Source organism: Narcine bancroftii, chromosome 1 (genome assembly GCF_036971445.1).
Source record: "Narcine bancroftii isolate sNarBan1 chromosome 1, sNarBan1.hap1, whole genome shotgun sequence".
NCBI lineage: Eukaryota > Metazoa > Chordata > Chondrichthyes > Torpediniformes > Narcinidae > Narcine > Narcine bancroftii.
The window spans coordinates 487,305,251-487,320,999 of record NC_091469.1 but is presented as its reverse complement, the minus strand read 5'-3'; the positions used below and the strand labels follow the sequence as shown (position 1 = coordinate 487,320,999).

The 15,749-nt window shown below is 47.1% G+C and overlaps 1 protein-coding gene across 3 annotated transcripts in view; it reads right to left on the bottom strand.

Moving 5' to 3' along the window:
- Nucleotides 1-15,749, bottom strand: part of recql4 (RecQ helicase-like 4) — a 144,975-nt gene that overhangs the window by 55,070 nt on the left and 74,156 nt on the right. For all 3 annotated transcript variants that reach the window (XM_069914975.1, XM_069914976.1, XM_069914977.1), the window contains exons 13-16: nt 15,450-15,533; nt 12,587-12,775; nt 7,059-7,241; nt 1,067-1,271 (exon numbers count right to left, since the gene is read on the bottom strand). In XM_069914975.1, the coding sequence (XP_069771076.1) occupies nt 1,067-1,271; nt 7,059-7,241; nt 12,587-12,775; nt 15,450-15,533 (661 nt within the window). The remainder of the gene's footprint in view (nt 1-1,066; nt 1,272-7,058; nt 7,242-12,586; nt 12,776-15,449; nt 15,534-15,749) is intronic.

Below are 15,749 nucleotides of genomic sequence, written 5' to 3'. Positions count from 1 at the left end.
ACTCAACCCCCACTGCTCCCTCATTTCAATAGGGAATATTAAGGAATTTTTTTTGTGTATTTATGGGTAAGCACGTTGGTCCTGCTCTCACCTGGCAGCCCACTGTCAGTCCCCATGCTGGTACCACTCTCTCCTGGTGGCCTGCTGTTGGTCCCCACGCTGGTCCCACTACCCCGGAGCAGGATGGTGGGATCGTGTGGGGGCTGGCTGTCAGGGGGGGGCGGGGGCAGGGTGGTGGGATCAGTGTGGGGGCTGGTGGCAGGCTGTCGGGAGGGAGCGGTGCAGAGGGACCAGTGCGGGGACCGACAGCAGGATACTGGGAGAGTCTCCCGACAGCCCGTCACCTGCTCCCACACTGATCTCACTGTATCGGTCCCACACGACGGCCCCCAACGATAGATGGCGGTGATGCTCGTGAGCCAAGCAGTGACAATAATCATTGTTGACATTATCACCCTAATTTCAACATTGCACAAAAGACCTGGAGGATTTTTTTTGAAAAAAAAAGTGGGGCTTGTATGCTGTCAAATACGGTAATCTTCTATTAAGGCTATACATAGAACACAACTGCACAGTTCGGATCCTTCGGCCCTTGATGTTGTGCTAACCTATATATTCCTACAATAAAACTCCTTCCATCCATGCACCTGTCTAAAAGCCTCCTAAATGCCCTTAATTTTCAGCCTCCACCAACAACCCTGGTAAGGTATTCTAGACACCCACACCTCTCTGTGTAAAAAAGCTTACCCCTGTGTCTCACCTAAATTTTCCTCCCTTCACGTGTTTGTAAAATTAAATTTTGGAGTCAGTAAGCAGTGAGGATTGTTGTCGGGTCTCCGTATTATATCATGTAAAATAAAGTCTTTGTAACAATACTCGAGGCCTCTCCCTGTGAAGCAATCAAGCTTAGTTAGTTTCTTCTGTATCTCCCTCCTACTGACTACATAAAAAGACATAGAAAATAATCTATGATTTCAGTCCATAACCCTCCAGAAATGTGCTGTGGCCACCAGGGTGGGTGGGTTTGTTTTGCCCCCGTTGATAATTGCTGTTTTTTTGCACTTACCCATGGTCTTTTTCTTCTTTGCTGTGATTGCTTCCGGCGTCTCGCCCTCCTCATCTGGCTCCAGCAATGGCTCCTTCAGCATGACCCCCTGAAGGCAGGTCCGCAGCAACGCCGCAATGCGTGAAGTCTCCTCCCGGCGAGTGCAGTAGACAATAATGGAATCCAAGGAAGCAAACCGCTCACCTCGGATCAATGCCACCAGTGCCTGGGAAGGGGGGGGGAAAGAGCAGAACTTACAGAAAACCAGCACAGCGACGGAAAACTCCATGTCAGCGTCTCACAGTGCAGGACTGGCCCTTCGGCCCAACTCGTCCATGCTAACCAGTTTGGCATTCTGGGCTGGTCTCATTTGCCTGCATTTCCTCCCTATCCAGGTATCTGCCTGAATGTCATTTGAAAGTTGTATCATTACCCACCTCTACAACTTTTCTTAGAGTGAACCATGTGGTTCCGTTATTTAAAAAGGGTTCAAGGAAGAAGCCTGGCAACTATCGGCCTGAAAGTTTGACATCTGTGGTAGGTAAATTAATGGAGAAAATTCTTAGAGATAGTACTTATAAACATCTGGATAGACAGGGTCTGATCAGGAGCACTCAACATGGATTTGTGGGAGGAAGGTCATGTTTGACCAATCTGATTGAATTTTTTGAAGAGGTGACTAGGAATGTGGATGAGGGTAGCGCAGTGGATGTTGTCTATATGGACTTCAGTAAGGCCTTCAATAAGGTACCACATGGAAGGTTAGTTAGGAAGGTGCAGTCTTTAGGTATAAATTTTGAGATAGTCAAATGGATTGAACATTGGCTGAAAGGGAGAGGCCAGAGAGTGGTAGTGGATAATTGTCTGTCAGGTTGGAGGCTGGAGACCAGTGGTGTGCCTCAAGGATCTGTATTGGGCCCATTGTTGTTCGTTATATATATTAATGATCTAGATGATGGGGTGGTGAATTGGATTAGTAAATATGCAGACGATACTAAGATAGGTGGAATAGTGGATAATGAAGAAGGTTTTCAAGGATTGCAGAGGGATTTGGGCTGCTTAGAAAAGTGGGCTGAAAAATGGCAGATGGAATTTAATGCTGATAAGTGTGAGGTGCTTCATTTTGGTAAGAAGAATCAGAACAGGACATACGTGGTAAATGGGAGAGCATTGAGGAATACAGAAGAGCAGAAAGATTTAGGAGTAATGGTACATCGTTCCCTGAAGGTAGAAACTCACGTGAATAGGGTGGTGAAGAAGGCTTTTAGTATGCTGGCCTTTATCAATCATTGCATGGAATATGTTGAGATTGTATAAGACGTTGGTGCGGCCTAATTTGGAGTTCTGTGTGCAGTTCTGGTCGCCTAATTATAGGAAGGATATAAACAGAGTGGAGAGAGTGCAGAGAAGGTTTACCAGAATGTTACCTGGGTTTAAGCATCTAGAGTATAGGGAGATTGGACAGATTAGGTCTTTATTCTTTGGAGCGTAGAAGATTGAGAGGGGATTTGATAGAAGTATTTAAGATTATGAAAGGGATAGACAGAGTGGATGTGGATAGACTATTTCCGTTAAGAGGAGGAAAGATTAAAACAAGAGGACATGAGTTAAGAATTAAGGGGTAGAGGTTTAGAGGTAACATGAGGGGGAACTTCTTTACTCAGAGAGTGGCAGACGTGTGGAATGATCTTCCAGGAGAAATAGTGGCGGCGGAGTCAATTGTATTAGTTAAGAAAAGGTTGGACAGGTATATGGATGAGAAGAAGATGGAGGGTTATGGGCATTGTGCAGGGAGGTGGGGCTAGAAAGGGGTGTTTGGTTCGGTGCGGACTAGAAGGGCCTAATGGCCTGTTTCCGTGCTGTAATTGTTTTGTTATAACCTCTGAGTGAAAAAGTCACCTTCTAGCCCTCTTAAAGAGAACATAGAATACTACAGCACAGTTCAGGCCCTTCAACCTTTGATGTTGTGCCGACCCATATATTCCATTTTAAAAAAAGTACGAAACCCACCCTTACCCCATAACTCTCTACAGGTCGTCGCCAACTTACAACCTATGCAACCATTTGCACATATGACCAAATTTTTTTAAAAATATATAAAATCTACAAGGTTTATGTTGTATTTGACAAAGTATAACAGGGTTACAGGGCATGTAAGAGTCAAAATGTGCGTATTTACCTTGTTAGTCAGCGTTCCGGAATCCCAGGCTGGGCGCAGCCATCTTGGTTCCTGTATGAATGAGTGAGTCATAGGACCATGTGCAGTGAGTTAGTGTATTGGAGTTCGGATGGCGCATGCACAGAGTTAGGATGCAATTTCAATACTGTCAGGGCACTTAACTCTCGCGCATGCGCCAACCGAACTCCAATACATGAATTCACCGAAGGCTCATGCGTGCACCAATCAAAGACTCGCACATGGGCACAGGAATGAAGATGGCTGCGCTCAGCCCCAGGACCCGGGAACACTGACTAACAAGGTAAGCGAGGGCCAGAATGTATAAAGATTCGCCACGGTTGATCGTGGTTGATCAGGAAGCTTTAAGTTATTATCGTCAAGTGCATGATGAAAAAAGATTTAATTAAAAAGTTTGTTTCAAGACTACAGTACTCCACATGCATGATCAAAATTCCGACTTGCGTTCATTCCGAGATACAACCAATTCTTCAGTTGCCATTATGGTCATAAGTCGGGGACTATCTGTATTTTTCGTTCATCCATGTGCATGTCTAAGAGTTTCTTAAGTGCCCTAATGTTTCAGCCTCCACCACCATCCCTGACAAGGCATTCCAGGCACCCACAACTCTGTGTTAAAAACCTACCCCTGATGTCTCCCCCTAACTTCCCTCCCTTCACTTTGTACACGTCCTCTGGTGTTTGCTATTCCTGCCCTGGGAAACAAGTGCTGGCTGTCCAACCTATGCCTCTCATAATCTTGTAGACCTCTATAAAGTCTCCTCTCATTCTTCTACACTCCAAAGAGAAAAGTCCAAGCTCTGCTATCCTTGCCTCCTAAGACTTTTTTTCCAATCTAGGCAGTATCCTGGTAAATCTCCTGTGCACCCTCTCTAAAGCTTCCACATCCTTCCTATAATGAGAACTGAACACAATATTCTAAGTGTGGTCTTACCAGATATTTGTAGAGTTGCAACGTGACCTCTCTAATCCTGAATTCAATCCTCATTAATGAAGCCCAGCATCCCATAGGGCTTCTTAACTACCTATCAACCTGTGTGGTCACCTTGAGGGATGTATGGATTTGAACCTCAAGGTCTCTCTGTTCATCCAAACTCTTAAGTAACCAACCATTAACTCTGTTCTCAGGTTTCTAGTTTGTCCTTCCAAAATGAATCACCTCACACTTATCTGGATTGAACTCCATCTGCCACTTTTCTGCCCAACTCTCCATCCTGTCTATATCCTCTTGTAACCTTCGACAACCTTCAGCTCCATCCACATCTCCTCCAACCTTCGTGTCATCCACAAACTTCCGCCTCTTCATCCAGGTCGTTTATAAAAATTATAAAGAGCAGGGGTCCCAGAACAAATCCTTGTGGCACTCCACTAGTCACCGATCTCCAGGCAGAATATTTTTCTTGCCCTACTACTCTCTGCTTTCTTCCTGCAGAGTTTGTTCACTAAAAGGACACGGCTGACCCAAGAGGAACTAAGCTTCCTCGACATTACTTCTGTCCTTGAAATTTACTCTCGCTAGTTCCTGCCTCATCCCTTCATAAGCACTTTCTCTCTTATTTTGAGCTAGAGGCATTTTAGGAGATAGGCCCCTTTAAGGGACTACATTTTCCATTCTCCAATCATCTGGCACCTCTCTGTAGCCAAAGAGGTATCAAAGATTATAGTTACTGCTCCAGCTATCTTTTCCTTTACTTCCCAGAGCAACCTGGATATATCGCATCTGGCCCCGGGGATGTTTTTAAGAAGATCCAAGACTTCCTTTTCCTTAATCTCCACAATTCCAGCACACAGCCCAGTTCTATTTTGACCTTACCCTGATCAAGGTCCTTTTCTCTTGTGAATACTGAAGCAAAGTATTCATTTAGGACCTCCCCAACCTTTGCAACCAGGCACATTGCCTCCTTTATCCTTTAGCGGCCCCACCTTCATTCTCATCATCCTTTTGTTCTACACATACACATAAAATGCCTTGGGGTTCTCCTTAATCCTACATCCCAAGGCATTCTCATGCCCCCTTCCGAGCTCTACTAAGCCCTTTCTTAAGTTCCTTCCTGGCTACCATGTTCTTCTCATGAGCCCTTCCTGTTTCCTATATCTAAGTTTCCTTCTTCCTCTTGACCAGTTGCCTCACCTGTTTCGTCAGCCACAGTTCCCTTTTCCTACCATGCTTTCCTTGTCCCAGGAACTTTTCTGACCAGCTAATAATTTCGAGGGAACGAATAATTTATTTTGAGCAAACGGAAGATGGAAGAATTTGGCAGGTCATGTATCATCCAAGAACAGGAATGTTTTGGATCTCAACCCTTTAACAAGACGAAAATAACTTGACGATAATAACTTAAAGCCTATAGACTATACCCAGCACAGTAATAGCTCCCTTCCTATTTCTGACTTGCACCCATACCAATTCAGTGGACACTCCCTCTGCAACGTTCCACCTTTCAATAGCCGAGATACTGTCCCTTCTCACCTTTCTCTCAATTTCTCCGCCTCCACTGCATCAGTTCCCAAGATGAGGTCTTCCAGTCCAAAGCTTCTGAAATGTCTGGCTTCTTCCACAAATGTGGCTTCCCCTCCATCACCATCGACTAAGACCTCATCTGCATCTCCTCCATTTCCTGCTCAACTGCCCTGGCCCCCTCTGCCCCCAGACTCAGCAAACATAGTATCCCCCTCATCCTCACCTATCACCCCACCAGCCTCTGCATCCAACACATCATCTGCCAGAATTTACAGCACTTACTATAGGATCCCACCACCAGACACATCTTTCCTGCTCCTCCTCTCTCAGCCTTCTGCAGTGACCACTCCCTCTGCAATTTCCTTGTGCATTCATCCCTCACCACCCGTCACATTTCCAGCATCTTCCCCTGTGCCCGCAGGAGGTGTAACACTTGCGCCCACACCTCCTCCCTCTCCACGGCCCGGGGCCCCAAACAGGCCTTTCAAGTGAAGCAACACTTCATCTGTACATCCAGAGGACTGATTTACTGCATCCAGTGCTCCCTCCTCTACATTCTGTACATCGGAGAGACCGGTCACAGACTGGGAGATTGCTTCGCTCAGCATCTCCTCTCCGTTTGCAACCACAGCGACCTCCCAGTGGCCAATAATTTCAATTCTGGGTCACAGTTTCATGCTCACATGTCTGTCCATGGTCTTGTGTACTGTCCCACCCTGACCACCCGCAGATTGGAGGAACAACACTTGATTTTCCGTCTGGGTCCCCCCCACACCCCCACCCCGATGGCATGAACATCGAATTCACTGCTTTCCATTAAACCTGCTTGCCTTTTCTTCCCCCTCCCCCATATCCTGCCTTTCCAGTTCTTTCACCTACACAGCTTTGCCTTTCCCTCCCCTTCCCTTCAGTGCTGCTATCCCCTCCCTCCCACTCCTACTTCCACTCTTTTATTCTACGCTCACCGGCACTTTCTCATACTTCGATGAAGGGGTCAAGACCAAAACGTCAGTTCTGCATCTCTGTCTTTGCTACATAAAGGACACAGTTTGACCTGCTGAGTTTCTCTAGCATTTTGTGTTTTTACTTTCATTCCAAGAATCATAATTGCAAACGTCCTCTGAACCCTCTCTAACGTTAACACATCCTTTCTTAAATGAGGAGCCCAAAACTGCTCAAATTACTCCGTGAGGTCTCACCAATGCCTTTTTAAGCCTCAACATCACATCCCTGCTCTTGTATTCTATCTCTTGAAATGAATACCAGCATTGCACTTCCCTTCTTCACCACCTGGGTGAGAGGGGTTGATGGCCAGATAGTGGGGGAGTGGTGATAACAAAGCTGCATCCCTGTACCTGGTCTCGGTCTCTGTCCGTGGACACACTCAGTAAAAGATTGGGCGGTACGTCGGCAGAGCGCACAGCAATCCCATCTTCCTCCAGGATGCCGAGGTGTCGAGCCACATTCTGGGCCGTTGCTTGTGTGGCTGTGGCTGTCAATCCCAGCATGCACTTCACCCCTAAACGTTCCTTCAGCACCTACATCCAGAGAAGAAAGTGTAAAGTACGTTGGTCACGGGTTTACCCGAACTCGTTCACCTGGAATGAAGAAACAAGTGGCTGGAGGAACTCAGCAGGTCGAGCAGCATCTGCGGAAGGAAAAGGACAAGTCGACATTTGGGGTCGAGAGACCCTTTCCCTTCGCAGATGCCGCTCAACCGACCAAGTTCCTTCAGCAGCTCGTTTCTCACGCTGGATTTCAGCGTCTGCAGTCTATTTGCCCATTGTCAGTCCCGTGGTTGGAGATCTGTCACAAACGGGCAGAGGATGACTAAGGACAGCACAATGTCACATGAAGCTCCACGATTATTTCCCTGCTCCCCTTCAAAGCCAAAGGTCTCTCATTACAATCCCTCCATCACGCTGACCTGATCAGCCTTACATTTTCTGAAGACAAACCCACGAGCAGGTTGAGGGGCTACAGTAAAGTTTAGGTAAGTGGCAAAGATTGGGAGAGTGGCTGGATATGTGAGAGAGAGAGAATAAGATGCAGTTACAAGCAATTAAAGGAAAGGGTGGTGGGGAAGTTGCTTTGACAAGAACTGGCACAGTCCTGTCAGCCACAGCATCAGAATCAACCTGTCAGTCAGACCACAATTGGAGCATTGTGAGCAGTTTTGCCCCCCATATCCAAGGAAGGATGTGCTGGCAACGGAGAAGGTCCAGAGGTTTGCCAGAACGATCCGGGGATGAAAGGATTAACATATGAGGAGTGTTTGATGGTTCTGGGCCTGGAGTTTAAAAGGATGAGGGAGATTTCATTGCAGCCTATCGAATAGTGAAAGGGTTGGATAGCATGTTTCCAATAGTGGGAGAGTCTGGGACCCAAGGGCACAGCCTCAGAATAATAGGACATCCCTTTGGAACTGAGATGAGGAGACAATGTCTTCAGCCAGAGGGTGACAAATCTGTGGAATTTGTTGCCACAGACGGCTGTGGAGGCCAAGTTATTTAAAGCAGAGGTGGATACATTCTTGAGTAGTAAAGGTGTCAAAGATTATGGGGAGAAGGCAGGAGAATGGGGTTGAGAGGGAAAACACATCAGCCGAGATTCAAGTGGTGGAGCACTTGCTGGACCACGGCCTAATTCTGCCCCGTGTATAAGTCAGAATGACTTGATGAACGATGCATTGTTCATGAGATGGCTGGAGAAATCATCGTTTCTGGTTCACCACTAATACCCTGCGAGCAGAATGCCTGGCTGGGTGATTTAAGATAGTAGGTGAAGGTTAATCATTTTGCTAGGGCTCTGAAGTCACAACCAGACTGGCTGACGACAGCAGAGTTTGTTCAATAAAAGGACACGGCTGACCCAAGAGGAACTTTTCTAACCATCTAATAACTTCGAGGGAACGACTAATTTATTTTGAGCAAACAGAGATGGAAGAATTCGGCAGGTCATGTATCGCCCAAGGTCAGGAATGTTTTGGGTCTCGACCCTTTCACAAGATGAAAATAAAAAAAGTGGATGATATTACAAATATGAAAGGGGAAATATGCTGGGGAGGGGCCAAGAGATGTTCGGGCAGAAGGTGGGGGAGGTGAAGAACAGGTAGAGAGAGAGAGAGAGAGAGAGAGAGAGAGAGAGAGAGAGAGGGAGGGGCCACTGGAGTGCTAAAGTAAGAACAGAATTAAAGGTAAAGATTCCATTATTGTCACGCAATCTCTTCTCTTTGGCTTGGCTTCGCGGACGAAGATTAATGGAGGGGTAATGTCCACGTCAGCTGCAGGCTCGTTTGTGGCTGACAAATCCAATGCAGGACACGCAATACTACATTTAGAATGTAACATACGTGAAATTCTTTAACTTTTGTCTACCGTAAGGAAGACAGAGAACTGCCACTTTGTTAAACATCCCTCACAGAAATAAGGCCCGAAAGAGGAATGAACTCACAACCCCGGTTTACAAGACTAGTGCTCTAACCACTGAGCTATCAGAGCTTCTTAGAGATGGAAACAATGGAACCAGCGAGTGGAGAGGTTACAAAAATTAGAGAAATCAACATTCATGCCATAAGGTTCAAGGCTGACCAGGAGGAATACAATGTGCTGCTTTCCTCAAGTTTACCTTTGGCCTTACCTGAGCAATGGATGAGACTGAGATTGGGAATGGTGAGTGGAATGGAAATGGTTGGTTACAGGCAGTTCAGAATCAGAATTAATTGTCATGAACAAGTCAAGAAATTCGGGAGTTTTGTGGCAGCATCGTAGGGCAAACATTCACATGATAACCATCTTACAACATTACCATAAAAAAGTAAAATGAATGGTGCACGAATAGTAAGGCAGTGTCTGTAGTTCATTGATCATTCAGGAATCTGATGGCAGCAGGGAAGCTGTCCTTGTGCTGGTGAGAGCTCATCTTTAGGCTCCTGTACCTTTTTTCCGATGGCAGCAGAGTGAAGAGGGCATGGCCTGGGTGGTGGGGGTCTTTGAGGATAGAGGCTGCTTTTTTAAGACACCGACTCATGTAGATGTCCTCGATGGAGTGAAGTCTGGTGCCTGTGATGTCGAAGGCCGAGTTAATAACCTCTGGAGTTTATTCTTGTCCTGAGAGTTGGCGCCTCTGTACCAGGCAGTGATGCAGCCAGCCAGAATGCTCTCCGTCGTACACCTGTAGACATTTATGAGAGCCTTCAGTGACATACCAAATTTCCTCAGACACTTCACAAAGTATAGCCACTGGTGAGCCTTCTTTGTGATTGCATCAACATGGAGGCTCCAGAACAGATCCTCCGAGAGGCTGACACCCAGGAACTTGAAGTTCTTGAACCTCTCCACTACTGAGCCCTCGATGAGGATTGAGTCATGCTCCCCTGACTTCCTCTTCAAGTCCACAGTCATCTCCTTGGTTTTGCTGATGTTGAGTGCAAGGTGGTTGTCGTTACACCATTCAACGAGCTGATCTCCCTCTGAACACTTCCTCACCGCCGTTTGTGATTCTGCCGACAACTGTGACGTCATCAGCAAACTTTTAGATAGCGTCGGAATTGTGCCGGGCCCCACAGTCATGGGCGCATAATGAGTAGAGCAATGGGCTAAGCACATATCCTTGGGGTGCGCCTGTGTTGATAATCAGTGAAGAGGAGACATTGTTTCCAGTTTGTTCAAGCTCAGACCCACCGGTGTTCACAATGAATGAATACTGAACATTATAGGACAGTACAGGCCCTTCAGCCCACGATGTGGTGCCGCAGTATGTAAATCATTTAACCCGTCCCTACCTCACACCTACTGTATTACCCTCTATTTTCTTGATTCCACATGCCAGCACTCTCCGACATCATACTGCTCGACCCGCTGACTTCCTCCCAGCAGAAAGATTTCTGCTCCCGGTTCCACTTTTTGCACTCTCCTGTTTCCATTTTTTTCTCTCTATTTACCTGAGCAGGTAATCTCATTTTCCAAATACCAGTGAGAACTGGCATGTTAATGATGCCACCAACAGAAATACCCCCCACCCCACATTTCCCAATTTCTGTCTCCTACCACATGATCCCATCACCAGACACCTCTTACCCTCTCTGCTTACCATAGGGACCATTCCCTCTGTGACTCCCTGGTCCACTCATCCCTTCCCACCAATTGTCCCCCTTGGTACCTTTTGCTATGACCACAGGAGATGCTCCACTTGCGCCCTCACCTCCTCCCTCAGCACCATTCGGGCCCCAAACAGTCCTTCTCAGTGAAGCAGCATTTCACTTGAGAATCTGCAGGAGTCATCTACTGCATCCTGTGCACCCATTGTGGCCTCCTCTCATTGGAGAGACTGGACGTAGACTGGGAGATCGTTTCGTTGAGCACCTTAGCTCTATCCACAGCTTTGGCGGGATCTTCCAGTGGCTAACCATTTCAATTTTGCGCCCACCTCCGCGCCGACATGTCTGTCCGTGGCCTCGTGCACTGCTGAATGGAGGCTACCTGCAAATTGGAGGAGCACACCTAATGTTCCATCTGGGCACTCTCCAACTGGATGGCAATAGCATCGACTTCCCCGGTTTCCATCAGGCCACTCCCCTGTCTCACTCTCTCCCCATCCCTCTGTCTCCTCTCTTCCAGCTCGCCATCATCTTCTGTCTCCATTCAGAGACCCATACCCCCCCTCTCACCCATATCCACCTCTTGCCTGTAACCCTGTGCTCCTCCTCCTGCCCCTCCCTCCACCATTTGATTCAAGTGCCTGCCTGTCTGCCTTTTGCTCATACCATGAAACATTGGCTATGTATCTTTGCCATAGAGAATGATGCATGTTCTGTTGAGTTTTGCCAGCATTTTTGTGTAAAGAAAATGTGTATAACCCTGGCTGTTCAAACAATAACCACATAACCATATAACAATTACAACACGGAAACAGGCCTATTTGGCCCTTCTAGTCCGCACTGGTCCAAGTCCCCTCCTCTAATCCCACTTACCACCACTCTGCCCACATCCCTCCACCTGGGTCCCATCCATATACTTATCCAACTCTTTCTTAAATGACAAAATTGACCCTGCCTCCACCACCTTTCCCGGAAGCCTATTCCACACACAGTAACCCCTCTCTGAGTAAAGAAATTCCCCCTCATGTTATTCCTAAACCTTTACCCATCAACTCTCAACCCATGACCTCTTGTATCCCTCTCTCCTACTCTCAATGGGAAAAGCCTTTCCACCTCAACTCTATCTATCCCTCTCATTATGTTAAACACCTCTATCAAATCCCCTCTCAGCCTTCCACGTTCCAAGGAATAAAGACCTACTTTGCTCAATCTTTCCTTGGCTTTCAGATGCTGAAACCCAGGCAACATTTTTGTAAATCTTCTCTGCACTCTCTCTATCTTATTAACATCCTTCCTATAAATCAGTGACCAGAACTGCACACAGTACTTTAAATTTGGCCTCACCAATGCCTTGTACAGTTTTATCATTACTTCCCAACTCCTATATTCTATGCACTGATTTATATAGGCAAGCATCTTAAAGGCCTTCTTCACCACCCTATCCACACGCGCTCCTACCTTCAGGGAACAATGCACCGTTATTCCTAGATCTTTCTGCTCCACTGCATTCTTCAACGCCCTCCCATTGACCACCTAGGTCTTGCTTTGATTATTCTTTCCAAAATGAAGCACCTCACACTTATCAGCATTAAACTCCATCTGCCATCTTTCTGCCCACTCCTCTAAGCAGTTTAAATCCCTCTGCAATCTTTGAAAACTCTCTTCGTCATCCACAATTTCCCCTATTTTAGTATCACGGATTGCCCACCCCACGAATTCATTGCTGCACTGCTCATCGTCCGCCGTCAGATGGTGACGCCAAACTGCTTCCCTCCCACCCCTTACCTTGCACAGACGCAGATAGCACGGTCTGAAGTTGTGCGACCACTCAGAGACGCAGTGAGCTTCATCAATACAAGCAAAAGCCACGGGGGGGAGCTGCCATGCTGGCGGAAGACAACTTGATCCAGTCCGGCCTCCCCCAACAAGCGCTTCAGGGGACAGCAGGAGAACGTGGACCTTCCCCTCCTTCACCTGCAGGTCAAAGGGCAACACGTGAATCACTGATGAGTCAAAACCATTTCACTATTAGCCTGCTAATTTAATTTATATGAGTTCAGGGTTTTACAGCATGGAAACTGGCCCTTCAGCCAAACAGGTCCATGCTGACCAAGTTGTCTTTGCTGGTAAGTCCCATTAACCTGTGTTTGACCCATGTTCCTCTAAACCTTTCCTGTCCACAGACCCCACCAATTTTTTTTAAATGATAGTTCCCCATCCCTGCCATTTACTCTGGCAGATTGTACGATATACCATAAGACAGAGGAGAAGAAATCGGCTATTCTGTCCATCAAGTCTGGCCCAGATTTAATCATGAGCTAGAAGCAGGTCCCGCTGGCAGACACATCCAGTGCGCAAGTGCCCTCATCTCGTCCTGGGTTACCGTCCCACATCACATCCGACAGAAGGGCTCAGTTCACCGCCAGTCTGTGGTTCGACCTCGCCAGGCTGACCCAGCTGCATCACACAACAGCTTACCATCCAGTCCAATGTGTTGCTGGAGCGCTTTCACAGGCACCTCAAAACCACGCTCATTACTGGACTCCACGGACCCAACTGGGTAGATCAACTACCATGGGCGCTGTGGGCATCCGCACGGCACCCAAGAAGGATCTCAACACCTCCTCAGCCAAACTCGTCTACAGAGCTCTACTGATACCATCCCCAGACGGACAGCAGGATGACTCTGTAGTGTTCCTCAGCAGGCCAAGGGAAAGAGTCGGCAACCTGGCCCCGATTCCATCTTCCAGACACAGACACACGAGGACCAATGTACCCAAAGACCTACAGGACTGTGAGTATGTTTTCATTCGCAGGGATCCATATCGTCCACTGCTTCAGAGGCCATACGAGGGTCCGTTCCAGGTCATCTGCAACAACGGGGCCACGCTCGAGCTGGAGGTCAGAGGGAAGATGGAGGTCTTCACCACAGACAGGCTGAAGCTGGCACACCCGGACCCAGTGCGCCCGGTCGAGACACCAGGACCACGCCGAAGAGGCAGGCCACTGAAGGTTGCGGAGACTTTGCCTCCGGGAACCAAGGACAATTACAAGGACAATATTGCCAGTTCTGGAGGGGGCCAAAGGTCATGTGGCTATGACGACTGAGCTGGCGCTCCGGGCGGCGAGCACAACCAAAGGCCAGCAACCCCAAAATGGCATTGGCCTTGTTGCGCAGCCAACAGACAGGGACAGCGCGCAGGGAAGATGGACATTGTTATGCAGGAAAGAACCCACACGCGGGAAACCTGCTTTTGTTATGCATGTTGTGACGTCAGCCAAGGGGGTGGGGGGCCACGGCAGGAACAGTGCAAGTATAAAAGTCAGTCCTGAGCCCTAATAAAACTCAGAGCTTAACTACGCGTGTGTGTCTTCTTTCGAGAAGTGTGTGGCGACAAGTTGATCCATTTTCCCACACAGCCACACTGCCCGGCCTTCTCCCCTATAACCTTTGATGCCCTAGCTAATCAAAACCCTATTAATCTCTGCTTTAGATACACCTGGCCTCCAAAACCACCTGCAATAGCAAACTCCTCAGACTTACCACCCTCTGTTCCAAGTGAAGTGAAACACGAAAGTCAGCAGATGCTGTGAATACAGCAAAAAGCACACAGATGCACAGTGCATTGCCGGGGATGGCTGTGGAGGCTTGTACAATAACAACATGCAAAAGACTCAGATTGGTACATGGATGTAAGGAAACATAGATGACCACCAGATATAGGACCAGTAGAAGGCTATTTGGCTCATTGGGTCTGCTCCACCATTCCATGAGCTGGTCCATTTTCCCACAGGCCCACTCCCCTGCCTTCTCCCCATAGCCTTTAATACCCTGACTATTCAGATACCTTTCAATCTCTGCCTTAAATACACCCAACAACCTGGCCTCCACCGCCACCTGTGGTAAACAAATTCCCAGGGGTTCACCACTCTCTGGCTAAAGAAATTTCTTCTGCATCTCTGTTTTAAATGGGCACCCTTCCATCCTGAACTTGTTATGGGTGAAGGGTTATGGGTGTTAGGTAGGGAAATATTTGATTGTTCTGCAGTAGCTTTCCATGGGTTGGCACAAAATCACGGGGTGCCACTGTTCCAAAGAGGATGTGCCCACCTCAGTGAAAGAACATCTGCCCAGTGACAGAAATAAAGAGTGAAACACTAAAGTCTGTAGACACAGCAATTGAAGTAAAAACAATGCTGGAGAAACTCAGCCGGTCACATTGCGCCTGCCTCCCTTTTGCTCATACTTTAATGAAGGACTCAAGCCCGAAAAGTCAGTTATGTATCCTTATCTTTGCTATATAAAGTACTCTGTGCGATCGGCTGAGTTTCTCCAGGATTGAGTTTTTGTTTTAGTGACAGAAATAAAACTGATTCTCTCTTTGCGGACATTGAGAAATAAAATTGCTTTGTACCGCTGAAACGTGGTGGAAGTCAACTCAGCTGTCATTTCCAAAGGGAACTTGGATGGTATAAATAAAAGCCTGTGGGTACAGATGCAGGAATGATAACTAAATGGACACCTCCTTCAAAGAGATGTCACTGCTATGTTATGACAGATACTTGCCTTTTTACACTATAATTTTATAAAATGGACATAATAATTGTCATCCATAATCAATGGTCACCATTAATGACTCCAGCTGACCTTTTCCATTGCCGCATCTCTCTGTGTCCTCGTCATATTTGAGTGAATGCAAACAGCCTTTAATTTAGAAGGGAGCCCAGACACCTGTCGTAAAGATACAAATTCACGCACAAAGTTAAGAGGCTCATTGTTAGGTAACCAAAACTCTTAGAGCACCACTCTTCTTGGATACTTCTGAGAGAAATGTAATGGGCACAAGAATATTTGCATGATCTATCTTTGTAGCAACAGGATATTTTAAAGCACTTCATCATGAGTTCATACTCTGGAAGAGCAGTCCCTGCAAGAATGTTGAAGCAA